Genomic DNA, 19008 nt, shown 5'->3' with positions numbered 1-19008 from the left:
TGAGATGGGAGCTGGATACTGCAAAAATTAGGGTTGACACGTTCTTCCCAGCCATGCTGATGAAGGACAGGTTGCTTGCAGAGGCACTGAACCTCCACATCCTTGCTCTTAATGCTCTTCGTTTGCACCTGTAGGGTGCAAGAGATTTCAAAGCTGAAGGGCAGAGTGGCACCGGCCCTCCCTCAAGTCACAGCCAGGCTGGGGGCTCCTGGCCCATCATGAGCTGTGGTCTTGCACACATCTTCACTCTCCAGACTTCTGTCCTGCATCGGTCCAACAAGATGTGAGCAGCTGTTTGCCTTCATCCCTCTTTCCTCTCCTCCTCCTCTGTACCAACACCTGCAGCAGTGCTTCAGCACCCTTGCAGAAAGGGGTTTGTCCGGCACCGAGTGTCACCCCGAGCTCTCCTGAAGGACATGAAACGAGGGTAAATTCTTTCCCTGGTGTTGCACAGACAGCCGTGCGGTGGTGCGACGGCTCCCGGTAGAGGCCAGCAGAGGCTGCTCGCTCGCCTCGCTGCAGGGCCAGCGCACGGCGCCTGCGATGGTGCAGCTCAGGACTCCCTCCGCTCCTGAGCCGGCTCCGCTGCCAGGGAAAGGTGTCCCACAAAGCTTGCTTTGAGCTTGCCCCCTTTGCCTCTTCTGACACGGCCTGGCTTCGCTGTGGCCTCATCTCCCAGGGCTGGAAGCAGCCTTTCTTTCGGCAGTGTGATGGATGCTTGGGGTGCCAGTGGGGTCTGTCAGAAAGGACCGAACTGGGCAGGTTGGTCCTGCTCTCCTACTACACCATGCCCCCAGATGGCCGCAGGGGTTGTTATCGAGGGGAGGTCACTGGGATGGAGGGAGCAAACAAATATGTGTTTGCCAGGACACGCAGGATCCCATTTCCAGCCCATGGTGGATGTTCAGGCTCCTGCTTCCTTCTGTTCTGCATCCCTCGCTGCTGCCAGCCTTGACTGAGCTGGAGATACCATCTCCTCTGAGGAACAAGCCCCCATCTCTCCTGTGCTGGGCTTTGGGGAGAGGCACTGGGAGCCCACTCATCCTGGATGGATGGAAAGGCTCCCTTGGGGTTAGCAATGCAGGACCAGAACCTCAGCATTGATATGTGGAGACCCAGGGCACAGTGGTGAGAAGTGCCACAGCCACAGCCCAAATCCAGACCAGCTGCCCACTTCCATGCAAGGTGTATCTATTTACACCCAACGTGCATCTCTCCAAGATACAAACCATGCCTGGCTTGGGATACTCAGGTGTGCCTCATATGGAGGTTGTGCCTCCTCTCAGGAGGCCCTCTGTGTGCTGTTGAGGCTTCAAGAAGCATCTTGGAGCAGAGTGCTGGGCTCCCTGATGACAGCAGGGTTGAAGAGTGATGCCATGAAGCAGCAGGATTGGAAAAACTGGAAGAAAAACCTGAATAACAGCAAAACAAGGAAACTATGGGGTTGAAGCAGCAAAAAGAGAACAAAATGCTGTTCCTACAAACCTCCTCCAATTCCTCCGCCAATGCCATGCTTTCCTTATCCCAAGCAACCATCCCTGTGTCCTCCCCTGGCAGTGCCATCAAGGCAGTGCCTTGCAAACACAGATGTGCACTGGTCAGGATGCAGCTCTGCTCCCAGCACAACTGGCTGTGACTCAGAGGATGCCTCAGGGGAGCAAACCAGATGAGGAAGCTGCTGCCTTTTTGTTGTTTGGAAATGAAACCACTTTTTTAAAAATTGAGGGCTTTTAAAACTTGCTGAGGTGCTTTGCCCACTGGGCAGTGACACACTCTGTGGAGAGGAAGGAGGGGTGCAATTAGTGTGGGCTGTGGGCAAGACGGGAGCAGCTGGGTCATGCCTTGGGCATCTGAGAGGCCAGCTGGATTTGGGCACAGTCAGATCCACACTGGTACTAAACACAGATGGTTTCTGCAGGAGAGAATTTTTGTTTTCATTGTTACCCTGGTGCCTCGAAATGCAATTTTGAGAGGCATTATCATATGCCTTGTTCCTGCCGGCACAGCTCCTTCCTGGCAAGGCAGTGAGAAGGAGCAGTGCTGGGCTGCCAGTGTGATCTATAGGGGTTGCAGCATTTTGGGTCAGGGCACACATATTTAGAGGTAAATCTACAGCAGGAAAACTACCTCTCCTTGTGCATGGCGGCTTTATTGAATAGAAATAAATAAAGTATCTTTAAAGGAGAGGCAAATGAGAGACACAAACCCCATCCTTGGGGCGATGCAGACAGATGAGTAATGGGGCACTTTGAGTAAGTGCCTGCCTGGCCAGCTCTGAGTCACTGAGCAAACAGCACCAGCCTGGAGCCAGAGGCAGGGCTATTCTTAGCACTTGTCAGGAGATGCTGCTGGGGGAGAGAAGGCAGGTTAAGGGTGTCAGAGGGGGAAAACATTTGATTTCCAACTAGAAAGCCCCCAAAAGCCAGCCTGAGGCTCAGTTGCAGTAACCCAGACTGGAGAGGACAAGTGTGAGCATGAGGAGGGTGACCACTACCATGCTGGGGAGCTCAGGACAAATTTCTCAGGGAGTTGAAGGGAGATAAAAGGACACCTGGAGGGACAAGTGTTCCTGTGCTGTGTGCATTGCCCAGAGGGAGCTGGAGATTCCTCTGCCTGGGGAAGGTCTGATAGCACACACCTGCCCCTAACAGCATCTCCCTTTCCCACCTCCCTGGCAAGGTCCCAGTTTGAGGCTCCAAGAACCACCTCAGGCATCCTGATGTGCCTGCTGCCGATGGGATTGCATCAGCAGGGAAGGGAGGTGGCAGAGGGGTGCTGCAAAGACCTGGACTCAGTTGCACTTGGGCTCCTTCTAAATAAAGAATATCCAGTCATACTGGCTGGAGCTGCTGGCTCAGCCCAGAAGCCTGGAAAACTAAATGACATCATCTGGGTACTGCCGACAGACAATATTTCCACTCAGACACTGAGTGCCTGGGTTTCAGCTGAGGACTGTGGCCAGGGAGCATTGATGGCTCTATGGAACCCCCTAAAACTGTCCTTCCTCTTTGCAAAAGACACAGGGAAGCAGTTGACCCTCATTTTGGTCTACAATTTCACCTGAGGCATCCTAATGCAGACCCTCTCTGCCCCTGGAGGGACCTCAGTAGCATCTCAGCCCTCCAAGCCAGCCTTGTTCCAATGCCACATGGCTGGGACAAGCTCAGCTATCATCCCATCAGCTCCTTGCCCGCCCTGGGGTGCTCTGGCCACAGCTGTGGAGGCCACTCACCCAGTGGCTGAGGGTTGGTGGGATCTGCCACACATGGCAGCGGATCTGGGGCTGTTATTCCAGAAGTGGGGGGTCACGTGTGGGAATTCTGTGACTTGCTGCAGTAGTGCTCCAAACCAATATGCTCACGAGCCTTGGCAGCACCTACTGCCATGGAGAGCAGGGTATCTCTCTAGCCACCTTGCGAGGTGATACTGTGGACAGGAAAGTAAGCAGCAATGCAAAGCATCTGCATCCTGTGGGTATCCTGCAGTGAGGACCTGAAGGGGACCAGAATTACCCTGTCAGTTGTGAAATTATAGTCTGGAGTAGGATTCCCATTCCCACCCCTCCCCTGCACTCCACAGAGGCTCCAACTCTGCCTTCCTGGGTGGCCTTTGGCAAATAACCTGCCCCATCCTGGCTCCAGGTTTCCTATTTGTATAAGCTGGGATGAGTGGGATTCTTCTCTGATTTCCAGAGCTCTCAGGACTAGGTAGAGTTGATCCTCATCTGCAGGGGTACATGGAAAAGGAAAAATTAAGTCAAATAACAATAATTACTTTTCTCCTTCCCATGGGTGTTGTAAGGATTAGCTCATGTTTAGCAAAACCCTCTGTAAGTGCTAAACATTATGAATGTTCTTGGATTGCTCCAGGAGCTAATGTGGCTTTCCAGGGAGTGACGGGGTTTTTCCCTTGGCTGGCACGCAGCTGCAGTGAATTCCTCACAGCCCAAGGAAAGCAGCATCCTATTCCTGTTAGGCTTGGGGTGTAGAAGAGTGTCTACAGCACGGAGCAGAACTCACCTTGTTTTCCAGCAGTCTTTGAGAGATGAAGCCCATCCCCTCTTGCATCAATGCACAACCAACAGTGCTCTGAAGGAACATGCATCCCACCGAGCCTGTCTGAGTGTGGGGCCCTAATGAGAGCTCATCTCACCAGTGTGGCAAATGGCATCTCCCAGGCTGCTCCCAGACACACAATGAAGTGGGATAGCCCAGGAGGGGAAGTGGTTGCAGCATTGCCTGAAGAGCACCCAGCAGCTGAGGCCAGAGACCAGGTCAGAACCACAGCACAGCTTGCCAGTTTCAGTGTCCTGAGGTGCTCAAATAGGGGTGCAAGGGTGGGGGTCAATTATGCCCCTGGCTGTCCTCAGTGTCTTAACACACAGCAGCTCTGTGCACCAAGAGTATTTATGCTCCTGCTAAGTGTGGAAAAGCAATGCACACCACCTAATGCTGGAAAGCCTGAGGGATATGATAGATAGATTCACTTTTCCAGGCTCTGGTGCTGGAAAAAGACACCAAGTCCTCACAGGAGAGAAAACTGGCTTGTGACTGGTTCAGCCCCTGCCTGACTGCTCTGGCGAATGTCCCTCCTGGGAACCCCCAGCTCTCCAGGCAGGGGTACAGGGTGCAGAAGCTCCTCCAGCTGCCAGACCATGTCACCCTGGCGCTCCAGCCCTGCAGAGCTGGGGCTGACTTTCTGTGACCCCTTCTCCCCGTGCTGACTCAGCCATGGCCCCGTGGTGGGTGGCCACAGCCCCGGGTGGGACGGCATGAAGGTAAAGGCAGTATGGACTGGCAAGCTTTCAAAGAGGCCACAAGCTAAATAAATAGTCAGCAGCCTATTTCAGTGGCTGCTATATTTAGCTCAAGGAACATTTATTTATAGGCTTGGCAGCCTCTCTGAGTCAATAAAAGCCAGAGAGCTGGAAAAAGGACGTTCCTGGGTTTCTCGTTGCAGTAATGGTTTCTGCCGTGCAAACCATGAGGAACAGGAGGAGAGGCAGCCTCAGCACCAGGGCAGGGGGAGGAAGCTGTGCTGGCTGCACACCCATAGGTGCCTCTGCCAGGGGACAGAGCCTCCACATACTTAGAGCCCCAGCCCCAGATAAGAGCAGCTTCACCTGGGTTTCCTCCCACCTGGGTGCCTCTGCCAGCCCCCTGGCCCAGGGGGAATGTCCCTCTGAAACATGAGAGGATTCAATTGTGACTGTGCAGGTAGCAACACAAGGCATCAGCTCTGGGGACTCTACTGCAGCACTACTCTTCCCCTAGGTAGTGAGTTTGGAAAAACTAAGCCAGGGGCAGGTAAACTGGGAGGGAGATGGGAGAAGTGTTCATGATTCTCTATTAAATAATTGTCCCTTCCCATGTCCCACATGGTAACAAGTGGTTGGGAGAGGAGGACAAACAGCCTCTCTGGAGCTGCTAGTGGTGTCAGAGGCACAGGAGGCTAAAGCTGCACACTGAGCGTCTACCCCAACAGCAGGTGATGGCAGTAGTTTTGTGAAGCTTTATAAAACACCCAGCAATTGCAGCTGGATAAGGGGAATGAATTTATAAAAGACACAGGGGTTTAGCCCAGCCTGTGGAAAGCAGCTGTGAGGATGGATGTCCCTTCTACATACATGTCAGTAAGTGCTGAGGCTTTCTGGAGCCAGAACTGCAGGGAGCCTGCTCACACCTTCTCCTCCCTCCAAAGAAAACCTGCTGCAGGGGGAAGCAGGGAAATGCTTCCATCAGCTTCCACTTGAGCACAGTTCAGTCAAAATGGGGCTGCTGCTTGGCTCCTGCCAGCTGCCCCCTGAGCACAGCATGGCTCAGTTGGCCATGGGTGAGCAGGGAATGTTTATAGGGTTTTGCTGTAATGCACAGCAAGCGTGTGGCTTGTTGCTGTTCTGTCAGGAGCAAGGTGGGAGCAGAACACAGCTGGGAAGCAAAATAATAATAATGATAATAATAGTAATAATAATAAAAACCAACAACGGTATATTTCAATGCAAACACCCCATGTCTGTGCTCTTTAGCTTGGCGATCTGTGTAATTACCTACATGTGTGCCCCATCTGAAGCAGGACTGGGACAGTCCTTTCCATTAGAAAGGGGATGCTTAGGCACCTGACTACAGCTTCAGAGCCCCTAGAGTGGCAGTTTGCAGTCTGAGTTCCCATGAATGCCCCAATTAAATGTTATGCCACTACTCTTATTTCTGCTTTGAATTAGTCCAGCTGCAGCTTTCAGCTGCTGGGCCCTATACATAGACACAGGTCTGGCTGTGCATCCAGGTCTGTCTGTGTCCAGGTCTGCCTCTATGTCCAGCTCTCCACCAGCTCTAGGCCCCATCACTAAAAGGTCCATTGCCCTCCCCAAACTCCCAAAGAGCCCCATCCTGAGAATGTCTGACCCTCAAAAACCAAGGCTGACACCAGCTGTTAAAACACCTACTCGGGTATTTATTACAACACGTTGTTCCAAAATACAAAAGAAAGGAAAAGAAAGTAGAGGGTAGAAAAGCACTGCTGTTTACAGCCTCTGGTAATAAATAAATAAAGACAAGGCAGGGGCAGGGTGTCTCCCCGGGTCCGACGCCGGCGCTGGCCAAATGGACAGCGAGGAAGGGAGTGTGGTGGGGCTGGTGGCCAGACCCTCTCTTCCATGCTTGGGAGTCCCCAGGTACAGCAGGGTGGGTACAGACCCCCTCTCTGTTGTTGTGCTTGCTGAGGAAGGGTCTGATCCTACAGGGATGAGGAAGGGAGAAGAGGGTCAGTCTCGGCATGGTCAGAACCTGCCTGCTCCCTCCCTGTCCATGGCTGCTCCAAAGGCAGGTGAGGTAGGAAGGGTGATGCTGGACCAGGACCCTAGCAGAGATCTACCAGGGTTTCCCAAGAGAGGGATGAGACCTGAGCTCTCTCCTCTCCAGTGTGGTCTCAGAGCAACCTTGGAAATGTGTTCAGCACAGCATGATGAGAAGGACCCCAACCCATGACAAAGCAAAGTCATGACAGAGACAAGAAACTGTGCCTGGGCCACTTGGAGAAGGGCAGTGTTAAACCCTGCAAATTAAAATGACTCTTCATGGGGCTGGCGCAGTACTGGGAGGGTTTTGTACCACGGCGCAGATGGGGGTCCTCTTCCCTTCCCCTAATGTCTCCTCCTACACCTTACAGTCATCTGGAAATCTCCAGGTTGTACAAGGAGCACAGGCAATGGGTGCAAAAAACCAGCACCAGTCTCTCTCTGCTCATGACACCACAATTTATCGGTGTTTGATAAAGGCCATACCAAGTCCTATGCTGGGAGCTATTCCCAGCCTGTCTAAATCCCTCCAGGTACCAGAGGCCACTCACATGTCTCCCTGTGGCTCTGCCACTGGGCTTGCTCTAGCACTGTCCATGTGTATTCCCCAGGCTGTGCTGCTCCTGGGCAGGGGAACCACCAGCATGAGGAGGACACTCAAGCCCAGGAAGCCCAGGGCATGTGGCTAAAGCAGCAGCCAATGTCCCGGGCTCAGCTGAGCAGGACAGCTTTGCAAAGCAGCTGCAATGCCAGAGCAAGAAGCCCCTGTGGGTGAAGATGCAGCCTGCAGCTGCAGCCAGCTGAAGAAGGTGAGAGGACCATGACCTGGAGGGAGCTGATTCCATGAAGTGGGTGCCTGGCCAATGCTCCTTAAAGCTTTAAGCTTTTTCCATTTAATCCTGTTGTTGGTGCCAGTGGGTTCCTGCCTCTTGCAAAAATGAGCAAGAACCTGTATGGGAGAGAGGAGCTGCAGGAAGGGAAGGGAAGAGTTAAGAGAATGGTACTGCCCCGGGTTTGTGTGCCTTTATATCCTTAGGAAGCACCTCCCTCCAGCTCCTCTGACAAGGGTTTGCCTCCTGAGGCTTGGGGCAGCCGGGAGCTGTGCCGAGTCAGCCACAGCCGGGCTGCGGGGAGCAGAGAGAAGGTGAGATGGGGCCTTGCTTTTATTCACAACAGAGAAACAAAGAGCAACATACAAAGAGTAAGAAGCAAAAAAGTACAGAATCATAACCATAATAATCATAATAATAATCATAAATACTCAAATCTATCATTCATAGATTGCAATGACAACACTGATAGCTTATTATCATTAGTATTAAGAATGGGAGGGGAAAGGGGACAGTAGGGGAGTTTCTGAGGGGCATTGTCTCCTAAAGGGCAGATGTAACAAGGATGGACATCCAAAAAAACAAGCAGACAAAGAGAAGGGCTGGGAAAGCAGCAGGGGCTGGGGACGCTGATGCTGAGGCCAGGGACGAGCCTGCTCTGACCCAAGCCTCTGGCTCAGTGTTGCCAACCTGATCACTGCCCTCTTGCCAGCTTTGCTCAGCTGGGACAGAGGTGGCCGGGAGGCTCGGCCCTGCAGACAGGCAGAGGCTGGGGGGGAAAGGAGCCAAATGTCCTTCCTGCTCTGAAGGAGAGCTGTGATTTGCTCAGTCCTCCATGTGATGGAAAGTGCAGGCATTGCATCGGACACTCAGCAGCATTGTTGGTTCCTCCCTTGAAAGAAGAGACCTTTCCTCTCCTCTGCTCACACTTCCGCCTCTGTAGGTCCCTACAAATGAATGCACCCTCATCAGATCGGCATGGAAAGGTGATTTTTGGTTCCAGTGAGGCTTTGGGATGGGTCAGCTGGCTGTAAGAGCCCACAAAAAAGACTTGGCTGACACATGATGTGGAGGATTACCACCCAGCACATCCGTCCTCATGACAATTCACAGCTGTCTGACTCATGGACAAAGTGGTTCATTAGACAGAGTTTGATTTAAAAAAAAAAAAAAAAAAGTTAGTTGCAAGCCACTTGGTGACCCTGGCTTTGGGTCAAGATGGGCAGGAGACACTTGGGCAGGGCTGCTCCATCAAGACTTATTTTCTGGATATAGACTTAAAATATTGTATATATGTGGGTTTCTGATGCACATGCCCAATGTAAAGGAGAGAGATGAATGCAAAGTGCATCAAAATAAGGCTGCAGAGGTGGGTCATGAATATCTATGATCTGCTAATCCTAAAGTATACTTATCTGTGTTCTGGTTTCAGAGGAGACAGGAGTCCACAGTGTGTAAAACCTCAAATATGTGTCAGAAGCATCCAGGCGATGGCAGAGTGTAGATGACAAAAAGCAAACCACTGCCTCTTTGCAGACATTCTGGATCTCATTGGCAACATGCAAGTCCTTCCTGACTTGCTCCATCTGCTTTTTTGTGCTTGCAACACACTGTGTCACTTGACAGGAGGAATCAGATGGGAGCTGGCTAGTGCTTTGTCTCATCTCCCCACCTGGTTTTGGCCACCTGTTGTCCTTTCTATAACATCCCTTGAGAAGCCATTTAAGCCTCTCTCCATTTCTCAAAGCTACACCAGCTCCTGCCAGCAACTTCCTGACCTGAGCTCAGTTAAGTCCATGCTGGCACCAACCCTGAAGGACTATGGGATGGGCAGGGAACGAACGCTACAGGGCAGAGATCAGCAATCACCACTGGCATGCTTGGGAAGAGATGCTGCCACTGAGGGCAGCAGAAGGGGAAGGAGGACCAGAAGCACTCCTTGGGCAGGAGGCAGGTGACACTAACACTGTGCCCAGTGAGGAGGCACCAGAGGAAGGATGAAGCCTTTTTCTTCTCCCTCCCTGGCCTTGACACTGCTGCCTACTTAGGACAGCCTGCTGCAAGTGGAGCTCCTGAAATAGCTCATGGGGTGGATCTAAATGTCTTCTGGAGTCTAGAAAGGGAGCTTAGAAAATAGTGTCATCACTGCTTCATGAGAACAACGTTCAGGTTGGCAACACTGAGCAGGTTTGAGGTGGTTGCTGGAGGCAATGAAGGGTGGTGGTAGGCTTTTCAGGACTGACTATGAGATCTCTCACTCTCATCAAAAGTGATGTGGGGAGAAGAGCAGGTGGTCCCTGGCTCTCCATCCACCCCCATCCCTCCCTTCCACACTGTGGGGAACCACTCAGGAGCATGTGGGGGTCCCCAGGATCTCACCAAATAGCTCCATGGAAAACCAGAAAAACTAAAGCCGGAAGAGAGCAAGGAGTCTCCAGGGAGACCTGCCTCAACTGCAAACACAGAGGTGGCTGAGGAAGCAACGAGCTGAAGCGAGCAGCCCCTCCTCGTGTGATTGCAGCTCCTCACGCCTCTGCTTTATGTTCAGTTTTAAACCTGAGATCATTTGGTTTTGTCACGGGTAGTTTGATTTAAAGATAGAAACGAATGATAAGAGGAGGAAAAAGGGAAAGGGAGAGAAACCATGTGGACCCAGAAAAGAAAAAAAAAAAACAACACTCCAAGGATGACACAGGACACAGACATGCACGAACACAGACCCCTGAGGTATCAGCTTTGCAAACTAGTGCGAGACAAGGGAGAAAGCAAAGAGAGCTGCAGGGAGCGATGTGCTTTGCAGTGGAGGCAGCTCAGTGCCTCCAGCTTCAGAAAGCAGCTTCTCAGCAATCCTGACATGGGGGTTTGGGGGCAAGAGCATGGCTTCCCACCAGACAGGAGGAAGCAGCCAACCATCTCCAAAAACAAGTCACTTATGCCCCTCCATGTGCTTGCAGAGCTTCATGTCTGGACAGCTCATCATCCACTGGATGGAGGGGAGCTGGCCTGGAGGGCAAGAGGACTGGGAGAGTCCCGGCACCTGCAAACATGCTCCCCCTGAGTTTCTCAGATGTGAGACAAAGGATGTGGGAAGCCAGAAGAACCCCGCCCCCAAAGGGAAAGTGGTGCCCACACTTCCCAAGCAAGGTAGCTGAGGTGAGGGGGAGCTGAAGGGCTGGGGCAGGCAGGCAAGACACCTCCCAACAAGAACCCCAACTACCACCAGCCTCCCATCCCTCCCTCTGCTCTGGCAGCTTCCGACACTTTCCCCACGCAGCTGGAGGTGACATCCTGCAGCCTTCCATCCACTTCAGGTGACTCCCACCCTCCCACCTCCAGCGAGGATGGGCAGCCAAAAGGAAGGGAGGGGAGGAGAGGGGGTATGTCTGGGATTGGGTGATGGCCAGAATGGGGACAATGCTTGGGATGGGATGATGGCTGGGATGGTGGTACTGGCTGGGATGGAGATGAGGGGAAACGAACAGAGACCATGGTGGGAAGAAGAGGCAGCAGCTTCCAGAAGAGTTTTCTGGCTCAGTTTGTGTCATAAGAAGGTTTTATGGTTTGCTCATTTACTTGTTAATTTCTAGAAAAAGTGCCCAGAAGAGTCTCCTGTCCCCTTGTTGGTATGCCCAGAAATAAGGGGGGAAATCTATGTTGTGGACATCAACTATAGAAGGAGCCACAGGCCTCAGATATTGCTTAGAAACTCGTATTTCAGATTTAAATACCATACACAGTAAAAATAGAGCTGAAAGTACCGCCCCACATTGTCTGCAAATCATTGCCAGAATGAACAGCTTCAATAAATTAAAAACAAAACAAAAAAATTGAAATATTATTTACGTCTCAATAAAAATTGCAGTAAAACCATTTACCTTTTCTTTTGTGTGTGTGTTTTCGGGTTTTTTTTTTTCTTTATATTATATATAATATATATTTATATATGTATAGGGCTGCTCCAGTGCAGCATTTTTAGGATACTTAGCCAGAGAAACACAGCGGAGCATGCTTAGTGCACCAGGGTGCAGGGAAGGGGCAGCTGTGGTCCCCCCTCCAGGTGCTGTGCCCCATCACCACAGCCAAAATTGCAATACCTGCCACTTCCCCAACTCTTCCCACTTGAGTTTTAGGCCCAAATTTTGAGTGCGGGTCTCTGAGGGCTGGGGCGCCCTGGGGATGGGCGGGAAAGGACCAGGGTGAGTGCAGGAGGGACACCAAGCATCCGCCGCTATGTTTCCTGACTCTGGAAAGACTCGTCCACCTTCGCTTCGGTTCCAGCGCTTGCGCTCCCGAAAATGCACGCGCAAGTATAAATACACCCCCCGACCCCACCGCCCCCCTTCCCGCTCCCCCCAGCTTAAATATCCCCCCGCCCCAGCCCCGGCCCAGGTCTCCGAGCGCCCCAGGTGAGTGTCAGGACACCTCGATGATCTCCATGCTGCCCGAAAAGCTGGACTGTTTGCTGATTTTGCCCAGCTCTTCGCGAGCCCTGCCCTCGGACATGGTTTCCTCGAATTCCATCTGGCAGCTCCTTCGCTTGAATTGCTTCTCGGCGCCGGCCTCCTCATGCCAGCTGTGCCGCCCGTCCCGTGGCTCGGCCCGCGCCTTGTCCCTCAGTCTGATCTCGCAGCCGGCCGCCGCCGCGCCGCAGCCGAACGGCGGCGGGTACGGGCCGGCGCTGGGAAACAGGCCGCCGCTGCCGCCGCTGCCGCCGGAGTCCTTGGCGAAGAACCAGCCAGCCTCGCCCGAGGCAGCGCCGGGGGACTCGAGGTGCACGCCGCTCCAGGCAGCGGCGGCGGTGCCGGGCGCGGCGGGCGGCTGGCTGAGCCGCGGCGGCAGCCCGTCCTCGGCGCCGGGGCTCTTGCGCGCGGCGCAGCTCCCGCCGGGGCCGAGCCCGTGGGCCGGCGAGCCCGCCGCGTGCCGGTGCTTCCGCCGCTGCCGCACCTTGGCCTCCAGCAGCAGCTCGGGCCCCGCGGGCCGGTCGGGGCTGTCCGCCCCCGGGGAGAAGGGGCTGAGGCTGCCCGAGCCCGAGGGGCTGTCCAGCTTGCAGAGTTTGGGCGCTTCCCCAGGTCCAGGGGGCCCGGGGGGGTCCTGCCGCAGGCCGGGGGAGTAGGCGGACTTGATGTCCAGGGAGAAGGAGCGTTTCAGGCGGTTGGTGTCCTGGATGCGCTCGGAGGAGAGGTGCAGGCCATTGAGCCCCTGCTGCAGGCTGGTGGGCGACAGCACCTTCGGGGTCCCGGCCTGCCGCTCGGGGTCACTGGTGGGGGATGCCGAGCCGGTGCTCCTCGGCGCATCCTCGGCCTTCTCTGAGGTAGGTGTTAGGGGATGCCGGCTGCTCTCTGACACCTCTGCTGGGTCCTGCTGGGCGTCCCCCTCGCCCCAGTCGCCCTTTGACTTCAGGGCCTTGAGGAGCTTCAGGCTCCTCTCGTACTCCAGGAGCTGGCCCAGGAAGTTGAAGTTGGGCGAGATGGACGGGCGACGGTCCTTAACAAACCTGCCGAGAGGTACAGACAGCCCCGTTGATGCTTGGTCCCTCAGTGGGCCACCCCTACTCTCTCGGCCTCTTTAGGGAGAAGAGGCATCATCAAGAACCTTTGACCAGACCCTCCAAGAAAAGGATCTTGGGGAACCATGGGGCCTTAAGATACCCCAGGATTAGAGCTGGGACTGCCTCCCCACTCCCTTTTACCACTCCCAACCATTCCTTGTTGCGTGCATTTTATGATGGGAGGTTTGGTTTGGTTTTACTGGGACCTAGCCAAGGCAAGACAGAGCTTCAAGGAGCCCTGACCCTCTCCTTCTGGGCTTAGCCTGCTTTCCTTCCCTCGAGTAAAGCATACTGGCATAAGCCCCCCAGTACCCCCAGGGGAAAACTCACCTGTAAGCATCATCAGATGACATACCCATGGTCTTCATGATGTAGGCGATGGCAATGGTGGCTGACCGGGAGATCCCAGCCAAGCAGTGCACAATCACCTGGCAGCTGGACACCTTAGCTTTGTCTGGAGCATGGCAGAGGAAACAGAGAGAACAATGATGGTGAGCAAAATGGTTCTAGCCTCCCTCCCCAGACCCCAGCCCCTTTGCGTGAGGGGTCAGCAGTTGCTGCGAGCAAGACCAGGGAGGACAGAAGAGTTCAGGTTGTGAAGGCTGAGAACTGGAGGGTCTGCAACCGTAAGAAAAGCTCACCAATGAATTCAATGGACTTGTCCAGCCAGGGAAGCAGCTTCTCACAGTAGTTGTCATTGACCGGAATGCGCATGAAGTGACTATCACAGATGAAGTCTGGCTTGGGACAGGAGTTGCTGGCATTTAGGACATAGCTTATCCCATTCTGTGTCATCAGGTCCTGGTGGGAAAGAAGCCATCAAATGATCAGCTGAGTTCAGCCTGCACCACATACTGAAGATCTGTCTTGCCATGAACACTCCCTGCCTTTTCCCATCCCAGCATTTTCTCCTGTGGGTCTCCTAGTGCTGCCTTGGCCTAGTTGATGATAATACAGCAGAGACTAGCTGAATTGACCAGCTGTGTCAATTTAGATGACATAGGTTTGAACCTCAGCAGATCTTTATTTTGGTCCAAGTAAAGTGAAGAAGGCCAAAGATACTTGGAAAGGGGGTCCAGGGGGAAAACCTAACAACCCCAGTATGAGAGGAATAGGACAATACAATAAAGAAAATTAGCAAAAACTCTGTCTGAAAGCTGTGGAAGTATCAGCTGAGGGAAAAAGGAGACATCTCATCAACAGGGTGGAGTGAGTCACTGGTAGCACCCTATGTTAACCAATGTGGCCAGAAGATGCTCTATCTATAGGCAACAGAGTGAGGCCTTGTGTGGGCAATGCTTCTCTTCTCCAGCACGTGGCCTCATTGCGGGGATGGCAGAAAACACAGTTCCAAAACATGAACAAAATCCTCCAAAGAGGTAGGGAGTGAAGAAGACCATAATTTTCCCTGCCTGGCATTGGCTCCTCGGGATTTTGGCCCCAGGATTTCAGCCCTGGGTCCCCAGGGTTCTGGACCCAGACTGGTTCCATCAAGCCTGCTGGAAAGGCCGGTTCCTGCCCTTCCAGCAGGCTTGATGGAGCCAGTCCAGCTCCCAGGCTCACATTCTTGTCATTTTTTTCTTTAATTTCCTTCTACTCCCTGTACATAATTTCTCTCTCCCTCCTTTCTGTCTCCAGCTCCAGTCTGGTGTCATGAGCCCTCTCCCTCCTTGCCTGCCATGGATGAGGATGCCTGGCTGGCTCCCTCACGGCTGCAGTAGGCAGATGCAGTTGGCAGCACTTTACCTGCAATTCCTCTTTCTTTCTTCTCATCATTACTTTTCCTTTAAACAAAATTTCTTCCCTGGTGTGACATCACAGCACAGCCTTTCTGGCACCTTTTAAAGGGCACTGTGTGGTCTTCCCACTGGGAAGGAGAGGAATCCTTAATACCTTCACCCCTCTGCATGGCTGGAGCCCCCAATGGGACAGGGCAAACATGTCCCCTCAACAGGGCTGTACCTTGTTCAGGACATCCTTCTGGGAGCCCAGGTAGAGATGTGGCAGGATGCGCGTGGGGCCAACGTTGGCCACAGGCAAGCATGGCTGGGAGATGCTCATTGGCAGGATGGCAGCTGGCTTCCCCTCGCAGAGCCCTGGGAAGCAGGATGAGAAGGTGGCAAAGCCTCCTGTGGAGAAAATTGGGACATTGAGCTTGGAGCAGCAAGGCTGAGATCATCAGTACCTGGCAATCCGAGGCCTGGGTGGAGACAAAGCAGTTGATAACCCTGCAGCCCTGAGAACAGAGCCTCCAGGAGCAACAAGCCACCAGCCATGACTAACCAGTGCACATACATTGTGATGGCCGTGACACACACACACACACACAGAAAGGAATGGAGAACCAGCTCTGACTTTTCACTCTTGCAGCTGGATATTAATGCACATGTGAGGCATCCCACACCCTTGCCAATGAAATTGGCTCTTCTCAACTTCATTCAGACAAATAACAGGAAGAGACAGTCCTTTTCTTGGCTCCCTGCTATTCTGAGGACAGGATCACCTTCTGATACCAAAATCCACCAGGGCAGGATGACGACAAGCAAACCCATTGAGATGCAAAGTTCTGGGGTCTGGGAGGTCAGCCCAAACCTTGCTGCATCGGCTAAGCTTACACATCACGATTTCTGAGAGATGCCCCTTCTGCCCAGCCCTGCCAATCCCATGATTTCTGCCACACCATGGTGGCATAATGGTACTTGCAAGCCACTGTTGTTTTTCATGCTCTGACCTTGCTGAATGTGACAGCAATCAGTGTCCAGTTTATTGCACCAAACTGCTGAGCAGTCACACTCAGCTTGAGCATCTTGAAGCCCAGAGTTTAAAGAAAACCTTCAGCTGAGGTTGCAGTAGCTGGCATGTGACAGCCAGAGGTATTGTCACAGTGTCTAGCGTGGTCAAAAGCCTGATAGCCAGTCCTGAAAGCTTGAGCAGGGCTGCAAGCCTTGCCCTGCTTGCACAGCAGGCAGCAAGGAGAGCTGGAAAACCCCCGGTGCTGTTGCATGTCCTTCACAGTTGCAAAAGACCACTGATCCTGATGTGCTCTCACTTGCTGATCCTGTACTCCAGGGTAGAGCTTGGTCTGGCTAGCAATGCCCTAATTCCACTCCCCTCCAGCTGAGGACATCTGGGTGGCAGCTTCCTGCGGTGGAGAGGAGCCTGAGTCATATCTGCCTCAAGTCTCCCTTGAGGTTTTCCCAGTCATGCGAATGAGCAGATGCAGCTTGACATCACCCAAAGGGCAGAGAGGACTTGGGAGCTTGACTGCCTTTGACTGTCAAAGGGACCAGTATGCTCCCACAAGATCCTTTTGAAACCCCAAGTCTCTGGACTGAGCACCCTGAGAATCCCTGGCCCATCTCCACAGCTAAACAAGACCTTTTAAGGAGCCAGTCCCTCTCCCCTTCGAAGCAGGGCAGCCTTGGCATATTCTCAATTTACCTTCTCCAGCATTTTGGCAACATTTCTGCTGATCCTCCTGGAACACCTTTCTGGCTGCTGGTGTGGCACCCACACTCTAGAGAGAGGCATGACTGGTGCTGCAGACAACCCATCTGACATGTTTGTGAGATGAAAGTGATAGAGAAGCCAAAGCAGTGCACAAAATAAATGCTCACACCACTTGGGAACATCCAAGATACTCCATCACATTCCATCTCAGCACCTCCTGGTGTCAGCTCCCACTGGCCTAAGGAAAAGGTGTCCTTCAACAAACCTCTTTCCTCCCCTCTGTTTTCTTGCCTGGCAGCTAACACACCTCCCAGCTTTAAAACCCAGTCAAGACAGGAAGGGTAGAGTTAAAGCACCTTATCTTCTCCAGCACTTCCTTTCCTCTTGCTCCCTCCAAAATGACATCACCGCTCAACTGGGACATTAAATCAGAGCAAAAGCAGGAGGCCCAGCACAGGTGCAGCATAGCTCTGGTTACTGTGCCAAGGACTGTCCATCACTAGCCAGAGCTCTGCATGGACACATGCCACCTCCCTGCTTTGCCCTGTGCTGATGCCTGGGGGATGAAACCCTTGGGAAGTGTTTCCTTCAGTTTCCCCTAGAGAAGCCTGCAGCACTTGAGTTTGAGTGGGGCACAGATCTGAACCCAAGCTTGTGTGAAACATGGGAATTTTTCTGAAGGAACACAGCACATTTTTGGGGAGCAGGGCACACACAAATGCAGCCCCAGGTATCAGTGCCTGCTCTGGTCCATAGGTGCCCAGCATCTTGCACTCACTCACATCCATCAGGATGGGTTTGTACGGCTCTTTAAGGTGATCTCATAGTTCAAACAGGTCAGGGCATGCTGCTCTCTCCCCACTGCCTACCCCCACCACATTCAGCTGGCAGCAGGTCCTCTGCCAGCCTTGCCTGGGGAACTCCAGGCAGGAACTAAGGAGGCTGTGAAGCAGGCAGGGATGTTTGTAGGGTGGCAGCAGCACCCTCAGCTGCAGAGACTACCTGGTCAGGCTGCCACAACTGGAGGATGCTGGCACCTGACATGATGCCCATAGCTCACCTGACTTGTACTAAGCAAAGCCTCAACCCTGCCCTGTGTCTGGGAGTCCAGGCATGCTCCCAGCCCTCCTGTCCTCATTTCCCCCATACTTGCAGCTGCTGAGGGCAGTCTGGGCTTGGGGGAAACCCTAGAGATGGGGCCAGGTACTTGACACCATCCCAACATGGAAGCGATGCTCACCCCTCCCTGCAGCGGCTGCTCCAGCGTGCCTTTCATTTTTAGAAAGTGAAGCAGCTCTTCAAATAATCCCAAAGGCAGTGAATGTCCCTGGCTGGGCTCCAACTGATACTTGGGCTTTCCTCCCCTCTATGCCTCAGGCCATGGATCCCAGGTTTTGCTGGGAGAGAGCAGCAGAGCACAATGAGGTGAGGAGCCAGGGTAGCACCAGTTCTAGCCTTTCCTCTTTATTCACAATGCTCATGCCAGGAGCACCATTTCTCTTGGCACGTGTGGAATTAAGCTCAGGAAGGATTTGTATCTGTCATAGAATGGGTGTTTGGGGATCTCTGGTTTCTTGGATGCTCCCCTACCCTGGTGAAGGCTTGCTGGGGAGGAGCTGGTCCTTGTGTGGCACGGCCCAGTGAGCTGCTCATGGTTCCAGCATGGAGGGCTCTCAAAACCATTCTCTGGAAAGAATACTGTCTGCCTGCCTACTGCAATTACCTGAGGCAGAGATAGTGCCCAGGAAGAGAAGTGGGAACTGGAAGGGAAGGGAACCAGAATAAAACGTGGGGATGCCTTCACTGCTACTGCTGAAAATGGAGGAAAGAGGAGCCAAGAACCAGCATCAGGCAGGTTCTAGGAGGCCTAGGAAGTGAAAATCACCCTCCTGCAAGTGAAAACCACACAGAGGCACAGTGTTGCAGCAACTTAGTGCCAGAAGAGTGCAATAATGGAGACTTTGTGTCTCCCTCACCTGAGGTTTCACTCACAGGGTGCTGACCACTCTTCTACCTCCTGCTGTGTCCTGCAGAGACCCCTCTGGGCCAGCCCCCAGCCCTGCTCTGCATGAGCCTTCCGTCAAACAGAGAAGAGGGGAAAACACAACTTCTCCCCTATCCCCATCTTTGCTAGGCCCTCCCCTCTGCACATTTTCCAGCTAAACATCTATGATAACCACTCAGTGAAGCTGGATTTATTGTGAGAACAGATGCTGCAGAGGGAAGGCAAACAGCCTGGGAATCTCCCCGAGCCTGTCCATCAGGCCAGGGGGAAGATGCCAGCAGCATCTTTGAGCAGGCTCCTGTGGTACCTGCAGTGCTGCAACTGTTGGGAGCCGTGTGACTCCTCCCCTCCAGCAGCAAACTGCACAGGGAGGCCCTCTGCC

The 19008-nt window shown here is 53.3% G+C and overlaps 1 protein-coding gene across 8 annotated transcripts in view; it reads right to left on the bottom strand.

Moving 5' to 3' along the window:
* Window positions 1–6427: 6427 nt before the first annotated feature.
* The window catches only part of DUSP8 (dual specificity phosphatase 8), a 46274-nt gene continuing 33693 nt past the window's right edge, over window positions 6428–19008 (bottom strand). For all 8 annotated transcript variants that reach the window (XM_085581531.1, XM_031505058.3, XM_031505059.3 and 5 more), the window contains 4 exons: window positions 15134–15300; window positions 13813–13972; window positions 13502–13625; window positions 6428–13117 (listed from right to left, as the gene is read on the bottom strand). In XM_085581531.1, coding sequence (XP_085437657.1) covers window positions 12037–13117; window positions 13502–13625; window positions 13813–13972; window positions 15134–15300 — 1532 coding nt within the window. In that variant the 3' untranslated portion in view covers window positions 6428–12036. The remainder of the gene's footprint in view (window positions 13118–13501; window positions 13626–13812; window positions 13973–15133; window positions 15301–19008) is intronic.

The sequence above is a fragment of the Lonchura striata genome, chromosome 5, assembly GCF_050655825.1.
Source record: "Lonchura striata isolate lonStrDom1 chromosome 5, ASM5065582v1, whole genome shotgun sequence".
Classification (NCBI taxonomy): Eukaryota; Metazoa; Chordata; class Aves; order Passeriformes; family Estrildidae; genus Lonchura; species Lonchura striata.
The sequence above is the reverse complement of the archived record's forward strand: the minus strand, read 5'-3'. Positions and strand labels throughout refer to the sequence as shown.